Below are 17,339 nucleotides of genomic sequence, written 5' to 3' on the forward strand. Positions count from 1 at the left end.
TTGTTTTTGCAAATGCACACATAACACAAAGCACATAAAGCGTATACTTATTTCATGACGTTTTTTCAATTTTTTATGTTCCATAATTCTTACTGGGTGGCATAGTGATTCAGAGGACTACGAGGACTCCGACAGCGAAAGTGAGGACCCCTTCACTTCTCATCAGGCACGTAGACAGACGTCCACGGGCTCCCAGCGAGGGGCCTTGCCCCCCTTCTATAGTTACCAGGGGGCCGGCTGGACTCCCCCCTTTTCTAGCGCGCCTCCGTTACCGTGAGTAACATATGCACAGACACACAGACAGACAGACAGAATGACCCTACCCATAAACCACCACAAGGTTGTGTACATCACCCACACATAGCTCAACAGCAGATTTTTCTCCTAAATTATTTACTTAAGTATCTGGAGTTCTAGGAGTGCCACTTACAAATAAAATAAAGGAATAAAATGTCAATTTATTAATTAAGAATAAAAATGCTAATAAATAAATCAGTTTTCAAACTCACAAAGAAATAGACGCTCATAACTATTTATTCAGTTTATATATAATATGTAGTTAATTGTAACAATAAAATAATAAAATTGATAAATACATTTTCAAACCAATAATTAAAAAGCCATATTTAAAATTATGTATTTAATTTAAGTTTACAATGTTAGCTAAATCTAACAAAATATAATAATACTTCAATTGCTTTCAATTTTATTCAATTTAAATTTTTAGATTTTTAAATGTCCTGGACAGACAAGGGGCTCGTTCGGCACTATAAAACGGGTTCGGCACTGTGAAAGGGCCTTTACATTTGCTAATAACAGAAGTTCCCTTTTAGTCAGTCACGTTCGATGTTATGTCAATACTGACGTTATGGGGTCTCTTTTGGCAGCCCAATCACCTTTAGGTAGTAAGAAAATGGGCCAATGAAGATTGGCGATTGAAATTTGCATGGCAAGCCACTCCCCCGGACAAACGGGTATATAAACTGGCCGGTAACTCACTCATTCAGTTTTTTGCTCCAGAGCTGAGCAGTTGTCTCTACAGCACTCTGCCAATTTGCTTTCGCTTGAGAGGAGACGTTCTGCAGTTAGAGATAAGGTGCATTCAGCTGTGTTTTCGCCCCACAGTTGCACAGATAAGTGCAGAGATCTCACCCCTGGGCCCCTGTTAAGATTGAAAAAGGTGGAGTCCCCTCCTCTATTCCCTGCTCTGGTCACTCTGCACTGCAGAGAACCACTTCGGTTAATACACAGGGTGATCTAAGGATTGTAGTGGGTGCCCCCTTCTGGGAGATGGTGCAGGTTGAGTTGGACCCAGAGTTGGTGGCCATGCTTTTCCGGCCACTGTGCTGAACCCTGCTCGGCGCGCTGCATAGCACCGTCCTGCCCTGGTACCTTTCTTCCCAGAGATGCATGAGGAGGTCACAAAGTCATGGAAGGCACCTTTTGATATCCGAAGCTGTTTTGCTGCTTCCTCCACTCTCACTTCCCTCGATGCTGGGGCAGCCAAGGGTTATGCAGAGATTCCTCAGGTGGAGCATGCAAATGCCGCCACCTGGCAGAATCATCTACACTTCCCATCCAAGGTCTGTAAGGTCCCGGCCATGCTTGCCACCAAGGCTTATAGTGCTGCTGGACAGGCTTCCACCACTCTGCATGCTATGGCTCTTCTGCAAGTCCATCAGGCCAAAGCACTAAAAGGACTGCACGAGGGTAGTTCTAAGCCGGGATTAATACAGGAACTGTGCACAGTGAACTCACCCTCAGGTTGATGAAAGTCATGGCTCAGGTCCTTGGCCAAACAATGTCAACTTTGGTGGTCCAGGAATGCCATATCTGGCTGAACCTGGCTGAGATGAAGGAAGCCATCAAAGTCCGCTTTCTCGGCCCCCCTCTATCAGGCCGGCCGCTTTGGCGACACTGTCGAGGATTTTGCTCAGCGGTTTCTGGCAGTACAGAAGCAGATGGATGCGACTAAACACATCTTGTCCTGGCGGGATGCTGCTGCTACCAGACTTCCGAGGGCTACCCTACCTCCACCTGCCCATCGCAGAGGGCATCCCCCTGCAGCGTCTACATCTGCTCTGGTGCAGCAGGCAACATCAAGGGCGCAACGCCGAGCCTCCTGGAGGAAGGGCAACCCAGAGATAGAGGGAACTACACTTTTCTAGGAGGTGGTGAAAGCACCGCTCCTTCCCCCAGAGAAGGGCCAGATGGAGAATCTTTTGTTTAAAAAAAAAAAAAAAAAAAGAGCAGTTTCCTCAGTCTCTGGGTCACGAGGCATGGTTTGAGAGCGAGCGAAGCTGCGATTCCTCATTCTCAACCCCCTCTCCTCTCACCACAGTGCAAGAGTTTGTGGTTCAAGGACGCGACACATCTCCAGCCAAACCTGTGGAGCCACACCACACTCAGTGCCTCTACTTCAGGATACTATGCCTCCTGGGTTGGGCCTCAGCGCTCTACCTCACTGCCCCTCTGCGGGTACATCTGTAGTTCCGCTGGCACCACTTGCACAGTGTCTGGGGGCCTGGCTAGCACTTCACAGCCCGTCTCGTTAGCTCATTCAGACGATCAGACACGGTTATGCCATTTATATGCTGTCCCGCTGGGTTCACCAGTGTCCTGTTTACCTCAGTGTCAAACAAAGATGCCCCTGTCCTATGTGCAGGGATTGCGGTCCTGTTGGCGAAGGATGCAATAGAGCCGATCCCTCCAGCCGAGATGAAATCAGGGTTTTCCAGCCCGTACTTCATTGTACCTAAGAAAGGCGGTGGGTTACGGCCGATCTTGGATCTGCGTGTCTTGAACCAGGTCCTTCACAAGCTCCTGTTCAAGAAGCTAATGCAGAAATGCATCCTCGTGTGAGTTAGCCCCCCAGATTAGTTTGCAGCAATCGACCTGTAGGACGTGTACTTCCATGTTTGATTTTGCCTTGACACAGACCATTCCTACAGTTTGCTTTTGAGGGTTGGGCATACCAGTACAAAGTCGTCCCCTTCAGGCTGTCCTTGTCTCCCTGCATCTTCACAAAGGTCATTGAGGCTGCCCTTGCCCTGCTAAGGGAAGTGGGCATTCCCATTCTTAACTGTCTCGAAGACTGGCTCATTCTAGCTCACTCTTGACATTTGTTGTGCAAACACAGGGACCTGGTGATCAGGCACCTCATCCATCTGAGACTTCGGGTCGACTGGGAAAAAAGTAAACTCTCCTCTGTGCAGAGTATCTCTTTTCTCGGTATGGAGTTAGACTCTCACAAACAAGCATGCCCAGTCAGTTTGGAGGTCAGCAGATGGGAAAGGCTGTCTGTAAACAAATGTAAGTGGATGCCATTGCCTTGGCATACCAAAATGATTGAGTTACCGGCCAGTTTATATACCCCTATGTCCAGGGGAGTGTCTTGCCATGCAAATCTCACTTACGAATCTTCATTGGCCCATTTTCTTACTACCTGAAGGTGATTGGGCTCCCAAGAGAGACCCTATAACATCAGTATTGATGTAATGTCTCTGTTCCCTTCTTCAGGGAATGAGGATTACAAGGGTAACCGAGACATTTTGTGGTTTTGTTATTAAAAAACAAACAACGAAGTCAAGCCCAGCTGATAAAAAGTATCACAAAAATAACATAATACATTATTTTCCATAAAAAGTAATTAAGTAACGCAATTAGTTACGTTTTTAGAGAGTAACACAATATTGTAATAGATTACTTTTAAAAGTAACTTTCCACAACACTGATCATGTGACACTGAAGACTGGAGTAATAGCTGCTGAAAATTCAGATTTTCAATCACAGGAATAAATTACATTTTAAAATGTATTACAATAGAAAACACTTAATTTAAATTATAATAATATTTTACAGTGTTACTGTTTTTATTGTATATTCCTCAAAAAAAAAAATGCAGACTTGGTGAGCATAATAGACTTACCGACTCTAAACTTTTGAATGGTACATTTTTAAACCTGAATTAAAAAACACTATATAGTATATTTGTCCATTTTGTACATCTTTATTTTTGAATTAATAAACTGATTATTTTTAAGTGGCACTTCTAGTCTTCCATATATGTCTAGGTTTTAGAAACTCACAGATTATATGTTATATAAACAGATATGCATCTAGTTTGTGTTATGAATGACCTTTGCACTATAAAACATACATATATAGGCACACATGCATAAAAATATAGAAACAAGTGTCATGCAGGAAGACAAACACATAAAGCTCCAGTCACACACAGACAGGTAGACAGGTAGGTGTGAGATGGAGTGCACAGACAGACAGACAAACACATGCACACACAGACAGACACACAGACAGGTGTATATGTCACAGTCTAGCCAAAAAACAGACATGAGTCCAGAGGTCTGTCTGTCTGTGTGTCTGTCTATTGGTCTGTCCGTCATTGCAAGACAGACTTAGATCCACCAATCAGAGACGATGCACAATATAGGTAAAGTCCCGCCCCCTCTGATATTTCTGTCCGCTGTCAAAAATCATTCTGTCCAAACTACATCACTCTTTTCAAATCTATTGCAATCTGCCTTGCAGTTTCTCTCTCCCTGCTTTATTACATTCCCTGTTTCTCTCTCTTTCAATTATTCTGTTTTTAAATATCCTATTTGCTGTTTTCATGACACAAACACGTTTTCTCATTCACATTTCCATGTGCTTTAAAATTAAATAAATCCAAATTCTATTAACTACATTTATATTTATATATATTTTACATTCACTTCTCCATTTAATTATCCTTCTCTGTCCCCTTAGATTCTTTTAGAAAAAGATCTAAAGATTCTTAAAGTGAAAATGTCACATCTCTCTAACTCTCTTACGCCTTTTCTCTTCCTTTTTCCACCCTGGATCCTGGCTCTTGTCCTTCCCTGCTCTGTGTCCCTTGGTGTGGCATGTCATTCTTCTCTTTCTCTTTGCTGTCTGCTTCCTTTCTTCTTCATTATCCCCTTGACCTTGCTCCTCTCTGCACCTCTCTCTTTCTCTATGCAGGACTCCAAACGTTTCCTCCAATGGCAACCCTGGTTATGAGAACCTGCCTTTGAGTGACAGGCAGTCCCCACCCCCCTCTGTGAGTTCCCTTGTCTTTGTGACATCACTGCAATCTGTGGCATTCTCATGATTCATTGTGTTAAGGTTCAAACAGACTGACAGACAGATCAGATCGAATGACCATTCGCTAAGCCCCGCCTTAAAACGTTACTGACCAATCGTCATCTGTCCATATTATCAGATGAGCTTTTGCTCTTTTTTAATACAATCCTATAAAGAAGCTTGGCTGACTTAGCAACATTAACCAAAGGGGCGGAGCTTAGTGAAGGGTTTAAATGTAATTGTGAACATCTGTAGGATAAATAAGATATATATATGTGCACACATATTAATATTTTTAAATTAATATTTACTTTTCTTTCCTTCCTTTGTGCTCCTCCACTTGCGGATCTGGCTGCTCTTCTGACTACTTCAATGCGGTTCTCTGAAAGTACAGTACTCTCCCAGCATGCTGACTGGCTACGGCAGCAGTCAATCACACCCCAACCCGTCCCTTTCAAGAAACCTGTACTCGCACTAATTATTTTTCTGTATAGTAGAAAAAGAAAGATATATAGCAAGGTTTAGTTTTCATATGGATGGACACTTTATGAGACGAGAGACTAATTTAAAACTCTAGATGTTAAATATTTGTGTGTAACGTCAGTACCATTAAGTCTTTTGGTTGTAACAGACTTACAAAACAAGTGACAGATAAAGCCATCCGCTTCATTTAGTCGTACGATCCTATCACTTCCTCTCCCTCTAGTGTCATGCTGTACATATAGCTGGTGGAAACAAGATGGTATTGACGTTACAGTAGTGGTCTATTTTTAAATGTATAACCACTTTATTTTGGAGTTTTTATATTGTTATATGTAGTCACAGATGCATAGTGGCGATGGCACACTTTCTTTGTATGATTATGCCGTTTTCTCTTCACCTTTCTTTTTTTTACTATTTGACAGGACCCTATTTTATAAGTGGTAATTCTGTATTACCTTGTATACCCTCTGATACTATATGATTATTTATTTATATAAATATATGAATATATATTCACTGTATAAACGTTTGATTGTTAATGCATTTTGATGATCAAAAAAAAAAAAAAAACCTGTAAAACAATGTTGAGGGCTAGTGTGCGTTTCCTCTGCTGGCTCTGAGCAATACTACTGCGTTTTGCCAATTGCAATGCAATGGCCACAATGTAAGCAGCAATAATCATCAGGTCATCTTGCAAACATCATTTGTGTCTGTGTGTCAGAGGTCTTCATGACATGTTCAGTACATATATATATATATATATATATATATATATATATATATATATATATATATATATATATGAAATGGCATTGATTCCTTCTCTTGGCTATCAACCTGTTGTTAATCCTTAAAAAATGAGTTTCTATGGTTCAATGCTCCTTTTGAATGGCATCCTTTTTCACTACAGAGTCTAATATAAATGAAATAAAAATAGAGTAACAAAAATGTAATGTCTGAAAATGTTTTTTGTTGCAAAGCACTACAAGCATTCTGCTATATAAACCTATACTGGGTTATTACAGTAGGTCAGAAATGAACTTTTTTTATATTAGGGGCAATATTTTCAATCATAATATTAATTTTTATAATATTACACAATATATAATTCACATAATATTTTATTTATTGGTAACACTTTACAATAAGGTTTCATGTGTTATAAACTAACAATGAGCAATATATTCTTACAGCATTTATTAACTTTTGTTAATGTTATTTATTAAGATTTAATATTTATGTTAACTAAAGTTAATAAATGCTGTAGACATATTGATCATTAGTTAATAATAACTAATGTAATCAACCTTATTGTAAAGTGTTACCTATTTATATTAAATAATATTTAAGCATTAAATATTAAGTAATTTCAGCTGTCTAACCAACTAAAAAACAGCATGGTATTGAATCAATTAATTGAAATAAATGACAGCTGTTACCTATAAAATTAAGCCATTATCAAATAAAAAAAAGCAACATAAAAGATATTGTATAATTGTGGCGCTATAACACATTCTGAAGATTTATCCAGCAGTGTTGTTATTATAAACGAAAACTATTAAAAATATTATAATTTTAAATTAAAAATAAAAATATTTAAAAATCTCAAAATAAGAGCTAATTCAAAATGTATATGAACAATATTAAAAAAATTATATAAAATTGTTTCCAGTCCCTGTGTTAGATTATACAGATTATATAATCACTGCTTTGGAGTGTTTTCTGTACTTTCAGTGTTTGTTTTTTTTCTATAAAAATACTTCATATTATCCACACACACATACGCACACACAGAAAAAAAGAAAGAAAAAAAAGAAAAAAACAGGAAAAAGAAATTCCTCAAATGTTATTATGTTTTAAAAATTCCATGTGTTTTTAATTTATATTAATTGTATTAATTTTGGACACTTTTTGGGGCCTATTTGCCCTAAATTGTGGTTAAATTCAGACCCTGCACTGCACTTAAAGTGATCCTTTCTGTAAAATTCAACTGACTGAATCATTGACTTGATTAAATATTATTTATGACAGTAAAATCCAGCTCGGACAACAGAACAGACATTAATCAACAAACATTAGTAATCAGACAAAAGCATCAGCTCAGACAAAACAAAAGTGTTTGTAGCCGTAATGATAATTTCAAACAGCTCTTTCAATTTCCTACACTACCACAAGCACTACATGAGCAAAACAGTCAAGGTATAAATTCAATAAAATTCAAATAAATAACACAAATCAAAGGTATTCAGTTTCCCTCCATTTGTTGGTTCACTGAGTCGATGTAAATGAGGCAGTTTGCAATAGAGCTTGAAAGAGTAAAGACGTGAACTTGAGATAGAGCTACAATCTCTTATCTCTTTTGTTTATGCATAGTAAGATGTACACTAATGTCTAAAAGGCAATGAATGATACATATTTGAACTCTAGAGTACCATTTCTGTGCATAGTTGTAACAAAGACACACAAATCTTTGATCTACTTCAGCAGTGGAGTGCATAGATAAAGATAAAGTGAGAGATGGTAGTTCCTGAGAGGAGAGAGAAAGAAAGAAAGAGAGAGAGAAAGAGAATAGTGACGTGGCTGCACAGCTATAGTAGTGTCTTCCCACAAGCACACAGTCAGTGTGACTTCAGATAAACGGCTCCTTCATATGAGAAAACACGTCGCTTTAAACACTAGATCATTCTCTCGGACTTCCCTTTGTGTGTGAGTGTCTGTGAGTGAATCTGCCATCTTCCTGTAGTGCTGCTCTCCATAAAGCTGTTCATCACTCCAGTGTTTCTTTTTCACGATGACTCCACATTGAAAGAGAGAAAGAGAGAGCGCGAATGTTCGGTTAAATCACTTCTTGGTGTCATCTGGTTTCAGCCACGTCCCATCGTCATCTACTTCCTTTTGAACAACAAGCAGCATCTCTGCAACATCCTGAGAAAGCTGTTCAATGAGAAATGACCTGGGAGGAAGAAGAATGAAGAATCAATGAGAACAAAGATCAATTTTTATCGGGATTCATTTACTAATAATTGTATACAAGTGTCTACATTTCTAATATCAATATCCATAAAATCACTTTAGCTTAAAGGTGCCATAGAACGCATTTTCAAAAGATGTAATATAAGTCTAAGGTGTCCCCTGCATGTGTCTGTGAAGTTTCAGCTCAAAATACCCCCATAGATTTTTTTAATTAATTTTTTTAACTGCCTATTTTGGGGCATCATTAAATATGCGCCGATTCAGCGCGCAGGCCGTTTAAATCCTCATGCTCCCCACCCCCGAGCTCACGACTCTAATACATCGTGTAAGCAAAGTTCACACAGCTAATATAACCCTCAAAATGGATCTTTACAAAGTGTTCATCATGCAGCATGTCTAATCACGTAAGTATGGTATTTATTTGGATGTTTACATTTGATTCTGAACGAGTTTGATAGTGCTCCATGGCTAAAGCTAACGTTACACACTGTTGGAGAGATTTATAAAGAATGAAGTTGTGTTTATGAATTATACAGACTGCAAGTGTTTAAAAAAATGAACATAACGACAGTCTTGTCTCCGTGAATACAGTAAGAAACGATGGTAACTTTAACCACATTTAACAGTACATTAGCAACATGCTAACGAAACATTTAGAAAGACAATTTGCAAATATAACTAAAAATATCATGATATCATGGATCATATCAGTTATTATCGCTCCATCTGCCATTTTTCACTATTGTCCTTGCTTGCTTACCTAGTCTGATGATTCAGCTGTGCACATCCAGATGTTCTGCCCTTGTCTAATGCTTGAACATGAGCTGGCATATGCAAATATTGGGGGCGTACATATTAATGATCCCGACTGTTAAGTAACAGTCGGTGTTATGTTGAGATTCGCCTGTTCTTCGGAGGTCTTTTAAACAAATGAGATTTATATAAGAAGGAGGAAACAATGGAGTTTGAGACTCACTGAATGTCATTTCCATGTACTGAACTCTTGTTATTCAACTATGCCGAGGTAAATTCAATTTTCCATTCTATGGCACCTTTAAGCAGTAAGGCATTTCAGTTTGTACTTATCAGGGTCTATAAAGTAAGGCTGGGTAAAAATATATATTTTCCAAGCTGTACATAATTCATGAACAAATTACTTTTATGAGCGGTTGTTTTTTAGTGAATCAAAGACATTCAGCACAACCCTTGCAGTCCAATTCACAAACAAATGATTCTTTTGAGCCAGTTGTTTTAATGATTATTTTAAAAAGACAAACTCAGAAGTCCATCTGAAGGACCATTTACAAGACACTGTTTTCGACAACTTTTTATGTGTTTGGCCGTTCATTTACACAACAACGGCATTTTGGGGGCCTGAAACTGAAAACTTTTGAAAACGAGTTTCAAAGTCCAAGTTTTTGAAAAAGATACCGTTATTGTCTCTGTGTAAACAAAAAAAAAAAAAAAAAAAGTGAATTTGTGAAAACGATGTCATCCGCATGTGTATTACTTGTTCAGTCTATAGGCGCATAGTCTCAGTACAACGTGGCATCGCCAACTACTGGCCTGAAAGGGTAATACAGCAATTTTAGTCATTTTTGCACATCTGTAGAAACGGCAATTATTTTGACAATGTTGTCCTCTGTAAAGGAAAAAAGCAAAGGAAAAAAACGTTTCCGTTTTTAGTACACTGTATAACCATTTATAGTTTTTTTATTAATATTCTGAATCAGCCTTTATTTTTATATTTTCAGTTTTCATTTTAGTTTAAATTTCAGTAATTTCGCTGTTGTGATTTTCATTAGTTTGTTTTATTTAATTATTTCGAAATAATTTGAATTGATTTTTATCGCAGTTTAAGTTTTCAGGCCTGTACACACCGGGACGAATATCGCAACGCGCTTATCGCCAGCGTTTTTCCGAGACGATTTTCGTGTTCATAACCAAGCGATTTTCACTGGCGATGCGACGAGTGAATGTGCAAATTCACTCCCTGACAGCAGGGTTGGGCAAAAAAACATCAAAATGTATTTTAAAATAAAATACCAAATACCTCAAATTTAAGTGTATCAAAATAAACTACAAAATACAGCAGCCATAACATGTATCAAAATAAACTACTGTATTTTTGTATTTTAAAAATACTAAAAAATACTTTTACTAAGGAGCATGAAATTTCTTCACAAACCTTCCATCAATTGGCCTATTTGATCGATCCCTTCACCATTACACTGACTCGATGATTAAGTAAACAATGTTTGATAACAGCTTTTCTCTGCCTGAGTCATGCAATAAATCTGACATATGCAACCAGTTATAGGCATAATATGTACAGAAGGATTTTTGGATTAAAATATCCAAAAACCACTAGAACAATGTTACATATTTTGTTGACTTGTGTATTTACATTATCCCAAATGTTTCCAAGAATGTTTAAATCCAGAGAAATAAGCAATTTTAACCAGGACACGTCACCTATCAATGACATCATAACTGCGTTACCCTCGATTTGCGGTTTTATTTGGTAGAAACCATGGAAACACCAAAAACATATCTAATATGATAAACAGCGCTGCGTTACCCCATATATGCAAGACCGGAAAAAGTGGAAGCAGCGACTGTGGCATAATAAAAGTTCCGCACAGAACAACGACGTAAAAGTGCATTACCAACGCCGACAGATAAAAGGATTCCGTACAAACACTTTCAATGGAGGGACAGAAACCTCTCGGACTAAATCTAAAATAGATATACTGTAAGTTGCTGTATGAACGGGGCATTTCGAGACACACACCTGTAGGTAAATGCGTTTGTCAATCCCAAAAACTGACAGTGTGAATGTTGCCTTAGATGATGATCACTGCGATAAATACAAGGGTAAATGGGGTCCGAGAGACAATGTGATCCGGCTTGACTGTATGTCTGTTGTGTCCTGTGACATTACCAAGCACCTGCCATTACAGTCCTGCTTTTTTTCTTATTGAATTACCTGTGTCATTATAATTGTGTCTAGGCAACCATGCACTGATTATCAGTGACATCTGGAAATACATGGGTCTTATTTACTCAGTTAACATTGTGTACACACCTGGTAGATGTAAAACATATGCGCTAATGTTTTCATGCAGAATATCAATAAATTTGTACTTTTTATTTATTAAAGGGTTAGTTCACTCAAAAATGAAAATAATGTAATTTATTTCTCACCCTCATGTCATTCTACACCCGTAAGACCTTTGTTCATCTTCGGAACACAAATTAAAGGTGACATTGAATGTTTTTTTACAAGATGTAATATAAGTCTAAGGTGTCCCCTGAATGTGTCTGTGAAGTTTCAGCTCAAAATACCACATAGATTATTTTAATACATTTTTTTAACTGCCTATTTTGGGGCATAATTAGAAATGCACCGATTCAGGCTGCGGCCCCTTTAATTCTCATGCTCCCCGCCCCCGAGCTCGCGACTGCCTTAAACAGCATAAACAAAGTTCACACAGCTAATATAACCCTCAAAATGGATCTTTACAAGATGTTCGTCATGCATGCTGCATGCATGTGTCGGATCATGTGAGTATAGTATTTATTTGGATGTTTACATTTGATTCTGAATGAGTTTGATTGTGCTCCGTGGCTAAAGCTAACGTTACACACTGTTGGAGAGATTTATAAAGAATGAAGTTGTGTTTAAGAATTATACAGACTGCAAGTGTTTAAAAATGAAAATAACGACAGTCTTGTCTCCGTGAATACAGTAATAAACGAAGGTAACTTTAACCACATTTAACAGTACATTAGCAACATGCTAACGAAACATTTAGAAAGACAATTTACAAATATCACTAAAAATATCATGTTATCATGGATCATGTCAGTTATTATCGCTCCATCTGCCATTTTTCACTATTGTTCTTGCTTGCTTACCTAGTCTGTTGATTCAGCTGTGCACAGATCCAGACGTTAATACTGGCTGCCCTTATGTAATGCCTTGAACATGGGCTGGCATATGCAAATATTGGGGGCGTACATATTAATGATCCCGACTGTTACGTAACAGTCAGTGTTATGTTGAGATTCGCCTGTTCTTCGGAGGTCTTTTAAACAAATGAGATTTATATAAGAAGGAGAAAGCAATGGAGTTTGAAACTCAACGTATGTCTTTTCCATGTACTGAACTCTTTTTATTCAACTATGCCAAGGTAAATTCAATTTTCCATTCGATGGCACCTTTAAGATATTTTTGATTAAATCCGATGGCTCAGTGAGGCCTGCATTCAAAGCAATGACATTTCCTCTCTCAGGATCCATAAAGGTACTAAAAAAAATATTTAAAACAGTTCATGTGAGTTCAGTAGTTCTACCTTAATATTATAAAGCGACGAGAATACTTTTTGTGTGCCAAAAAAACTAAATAACGACTTTTCAACAATATAGTGATGGCTGATTTCAAAACACTGCTTCACAGCTTTGTGAATTGAATCAGTGATTCGGATCTCCTATCAAACGGCTAACCTGCTGAAATCACATGACTTTGGCACTCCGAGACACTGATTCGTTTCGCAAAGCTCCGAAGCAGTGTTTTGAAATCGGCCCATCACTATATTGTTGAAAAGTTGTTATTTTGTTTTTTTTGGCGCACAAAAATATATTTTTGTCGCTTTATAATATTAAGATAGAACCACTGAACTCACATGAACTGATTTAAATATGTTTTTAGCACCTTTATGGAACTTGAGAGAGGAAATGTCATTGCTTTGAATGCAGGCCTCACTGAGCCATCGGATTTTATCAAAAATATCTTAATTTGTGTTCCGAAGATGAATGAAGGCCTTACGGGTGTAGAACGACATGAGGGTGAGTAATTAATGACATTTTGGGTGAACTAACCCTTTAAGTAATTTTAGAAGTTGTAGAGAAAACTCATTCTTAGTAGAAGTCTCACCTGAGTTCTGTTTCTCCGCCTATACAGCTAGGCCCCTTTAATTTAGAGTCTAGGTTATAGAACTGTCCGTTGACCTCCCGTACTGCCAGCCAGTGTCTGCGTCTCAGTGGGAGAGACACGAATCCCAATGACACCCTTGATGGGACATTCAAAATGAAGCCTTGAATTTTGTCCAGGCACAAATTCTGTACTGACCTACAGTGTGTGACAGAAATGGAGAAATGTTAATGCACCTTTTATGATCATCACGAAGCTCATGATTAACAAAGTCACACTCACTTGCGTTTGTCCCACCAAACTGCAGCGAGCCCTCGACTCTGCAAAGCTGCCATGATGACATTGACATCATAGTTTCCTGTGCCCAACACTGAGCGGTGTGGGTTCATCACACATTGTGGGGCAAGTCTGCAAGAAACAAATCAGACAACTTTGACTTTGAGAACATAGCACAAGACTGAGAAGAGACATTAAATTCGGCATGAAACTAAATCTTTTCTTCACTATTGTGATTATGTAGCCTCACACTTTTTCACCGCTGCACTTGTGTTCTGTCTTTTGGTTTGTATTTCCACAGCATGAAGGTAAGATCTTACAGATTTATGAATGAACCGCTGGTTTTAAAATCTTCCTGGTCTACTGACATTTGTTATGACATCCGCTTCAAACATTACAGTGCTCATGATTACCTTTGTTAACTCTACAATAAGTAAATCCACTTCAGCTAATTACTCTTCGACAGAAATATACAGAACTACCACAAAAACTTAAGTTCAAAGACAAAATTCTAAAGATGGCTGAGCTCTTTTTTTCCCTGCGCCTAAGGTCTATATCTGAGAGAAACAGCTTCTCGGACATGAAAAAATGTAGGGCGGGACTTGATTTTATCCATCAGGAAATGACAGGATTTTGCTGTGATGTCATGTGAGTGACAGGTGTTCCTGCCCTCGCACTAGTAAATACATCATCAGAGAGTCATTGCAAGGGGAAGTTGTTTTAGGCACACAGAAGAGTGTTGGAACGCGCAGCATTATTTAATGTGTTGATGTAATTTCAACTGAAACAGGAAGACAGGGAGATATATCGAACAGCCCTGTGCCTTTTTTTAAATAGCCAATAGCGTTTTGTTTATGTTACAGCTTGCCCAGAGCCGTTAGTAAAACTCTGTTTCCTTCTAATCTCTAACCATTTCTCCTCATAATGTCCTTATATACAGCATTCTGTGCAGAATTCAAATGGGCCGATACCTTTTGTGGTCTGAGCCGATTCGCGCACATGATCCGCTCTGTGCTCTCGTGTCTATGGACCAGAGCAGACTGTGTTCACGTTGCGGCAGTTCATGTGACTCTAACGTGAAAACCAAGCGGCAACCTCCCCCTGTTTCTCGTGAAGCCAATACGGAAGTGAATTAAACTGCAATTCATCGACTGGCCGCTAGGGACAGGCTGCAGAAGTGAGCAGAATCTCATTGACCATCATGTTAAATTATCCAAGTTTACAGCAGAAAAAAACATGTTTACAGTCTGGTTCATATTGTGGTTTTGGTCTATACTGCGAATTTTGCCCTTCATGACAACTCTGAGGGGGGTGAATTTTTTTATAGCTCATCTGTTTAAATTATATTAAGCCTTAAAGTTCTGCATAATTAAGGGCGTGGTCACTTGAGTGACAGGTATGCCGCTGCTGTCTGTGAGCCGTCATGTTACCTCAGCAGCTCATTTCAGCCGCTGAATTTGGCATCGCAGTCGTATTTGTGCTTTTTTCTGTATTATTTTATACAATATATGGCTTGCTGCATACTCGAGACAGATGTCAGTCTGTGTTACATGTGCTCGCATGCGGAACACACGTTGTTGGATCGTGGCATTGGCTAAAAGTTTTGTTCCTGAGATTTACTACAATGACAATACCAGGAGGATATACAACTCCGACAGCACTGCTTGGATATAACTAAAACTGCTGCACTATTTTGAAAAATTATACTTTGGATACGTGCTCATGTTTGAGAGAACATTTTAGAGATATAACTTAAATCTGGTACATATATATATATTTTACCCAAGTGCCACGGATTGGATTCATCTCGCGATCTCTATTTTGTTATAAAGGTATGAAATCCCATTTGATTTGTGTTATTTGCACACCCCACACAAATTAATTAGCCTACTGGTGTTGGAGCATCTATAACGTTATCGTAAAAAATCACCGTAGATTGACAGTAATCCTTTAGTACTTTCTAATGATATTGCTATCTTTATTAATATTTTAGATAGTATCTAAGATAGATAGCTATGGCGGGCGTGGTTTCAGCAACAAGTTGCATGGGCTCCAACTTCGTCCCGCCTCTTTGCCCATTTTCAGTTATCCTTGAGTGACGTGCGGTCACGTGCAGCTAAGATGGCCGCGGCCTCATTTACGCGTCAAAACTGCTGTTCAGAACTCTATGGGTGACGTCACGGACACTACGTCCATATTTTTTTACAGTCTATGGTGAAAATGGACTTCATTCGCGTCAAAGGAAAGCATATTTACACTGTTTGAATTGTTCTCTATTCTCTATATAGTGCACTATGTGCCATTCACCATGTAGAAACTAGTAAATGTGTGAGCAAATGACCGATTTCAGCCGCAGCTTCAGTGTCTGTTGATAGTGTAGGAGGGGGCGGGACTTTAGATTCTAGAGAGCATTTGATTGGACAGAAGATTTGATGAGACGCTGAAGTGCGATGTGATGTCATGAAAATCCATGACCCATTTTAGCGGAAGTAAAAGACTGTAAGTTTTAAACGCTTATATCTCCTAAATGTGAATTTTGTCATTGTTTTGGAACACACCAGCTTATTCATAACATTATGGCTAACATATTCATACTACAAGCTTAAAAAACTTGATTTCAGGGGGACTTTAAAGATTACCAGGTCATATGAATTGTGCAGGGATAAAAGTATAATCTTATTAATTTGTATTTATATTCTTATTTTTACAATACTGCAATACTCCATAAAGAAGAATTGTACATTTTGATTTCTGATGTGAAGAGGGCAGTGCTGAAACGCGCCGCTCACCGTTTGCAGATGTCATCTGCTGTCTCCTTGGTGAAAACTCTCTCCTGGAGCACGTTGTTCAAGGCATGGATGGCGCACAGCTCCAATCTCTGTTTCTCATGAAACACCTCGCCCTCGCTCATGCTCACCCTGCCATTACAAGTACATTCAGCCCGTCGATTAACATTTAAATACGCCCAAGAACACATTATGTACTCGCGTTCACGCGAGCTAACAGCACATGACTGAATACATCATCATCATCATCATACCTTCTGGAAGACAGATCCTTAGTGCAATGATTTATCCACAGTAAAACTACTGCTAACGAGACGTACCGTGAAACTAATCTTTACTGTTCCATTACACCCACCCTGTTAATAACTAAACATACAATAATCTCTGAAAAGTGGACGCTATCTGTTTCTTGTCCGTGAGGAACAGCCGGAAGTTGTTTTGTTGTTGAGATGAGGTAACGCCCCGTGCGGTCATGGAGGAGTCATGTGCTCTCCACAGGGAGCGCTGTTTTCATTTAAAAAAAATCCTCTTTTGATAAGTGAAATGAGTTATTTCAATATAAATGGGATAGAATAAGGAAATGCATATATAAAATAGTATTATTATTTAGGAAGTTCTATATAGTAATATAGTATATAAAATTAAATGGTCTTGCTCCAAACCAAATTTCTTTTCTATTTTATACATGACTGTAAACAATACTGTAATAGTGCACTGTATAAATGTAATATTAATTGATAACTGAAGCAGCACCTTTTTATGATAGTGTCTGTGGTACC

The 17,339-nt window shown here is 38.4% G+C and overlaps 2 protein-coding genes across 5 annotated transcripts in view; one reads left to right on the forward strand and one right to left on the reverse strand.

Annotated features, from left to right (window-relative positions):
* ttyh1 (tweety family member 1) overlaps positions 1-6,539 on the forward strand; it is a 34,332-nt gene extending 27,793 nt beyond the window's left edge. Inside the window, exons 13-15 of one of the 4 annotated variants that reach the window (XM_048152684.1) lie at positions 106-273; positions 5,005-5,083; positions 5,496-6,539. In XM_048152684.1, coding sequence (XP_048008641.1) covers positions 106-273; positions 5,005-5,083; positions 5,496-5,519 — 271 coding nt within the window. In that variant the 3' untranslated portion in view covers positions 5,520-6,539. The remainder of the gene's footprint in view (positions 1-105; positions 274-5,004; positions 5,084-5,495) is intronic. The other 3 variants (XM_048152683.1, XM_048152686.1, XM_048152685.1) reach the window with 3 other exon arrangements.
* Positions 6,540-7,596: 1,057 nt separating this feature from the next.
* josd2 (Josephin domain containing 2) lies at positions 7,597-17,034 on the reverse strand. The gene is made up of 5 exons (XM_048152687.1): positions 16,815-17,034; positions 16,564-16,692; positions 13,781-13,906; positions 13,502-13,696; positions 7,597-8,542 (listed from the first exon to the last, which is right to left on the reverse strand). Exons 2-5 carry the CDS (start codon positions 16,683-16,685, stop codon positions 8,431-8,433), a joined length of 555 nt encoding a protein of 184 aa, XP_048008644.1. The 5' UTR covers positions 16,686-16,692; positions 16,815-17,034; the 3' UTR covers positions 7,597-8,430.
* Positions 17,035-17,339: the final 305 nt, after the last annotated feature.

Source organism: Megalobrama amblycephala, linkage group LG13 (assembly GCF_018812025.1).
Source record: "Megalobrama amblycephala isolate DHTTF-2021 linkage group LG13, ASM1881202v1, whole genome shotgun sequence".
Lineage (NCBI taxonomy): Eukaryota > Metazoa > Chordata > Actinopteri > Cypriniformes > Xenocyprididae > Megalobrama > Megalobrama amblycephala.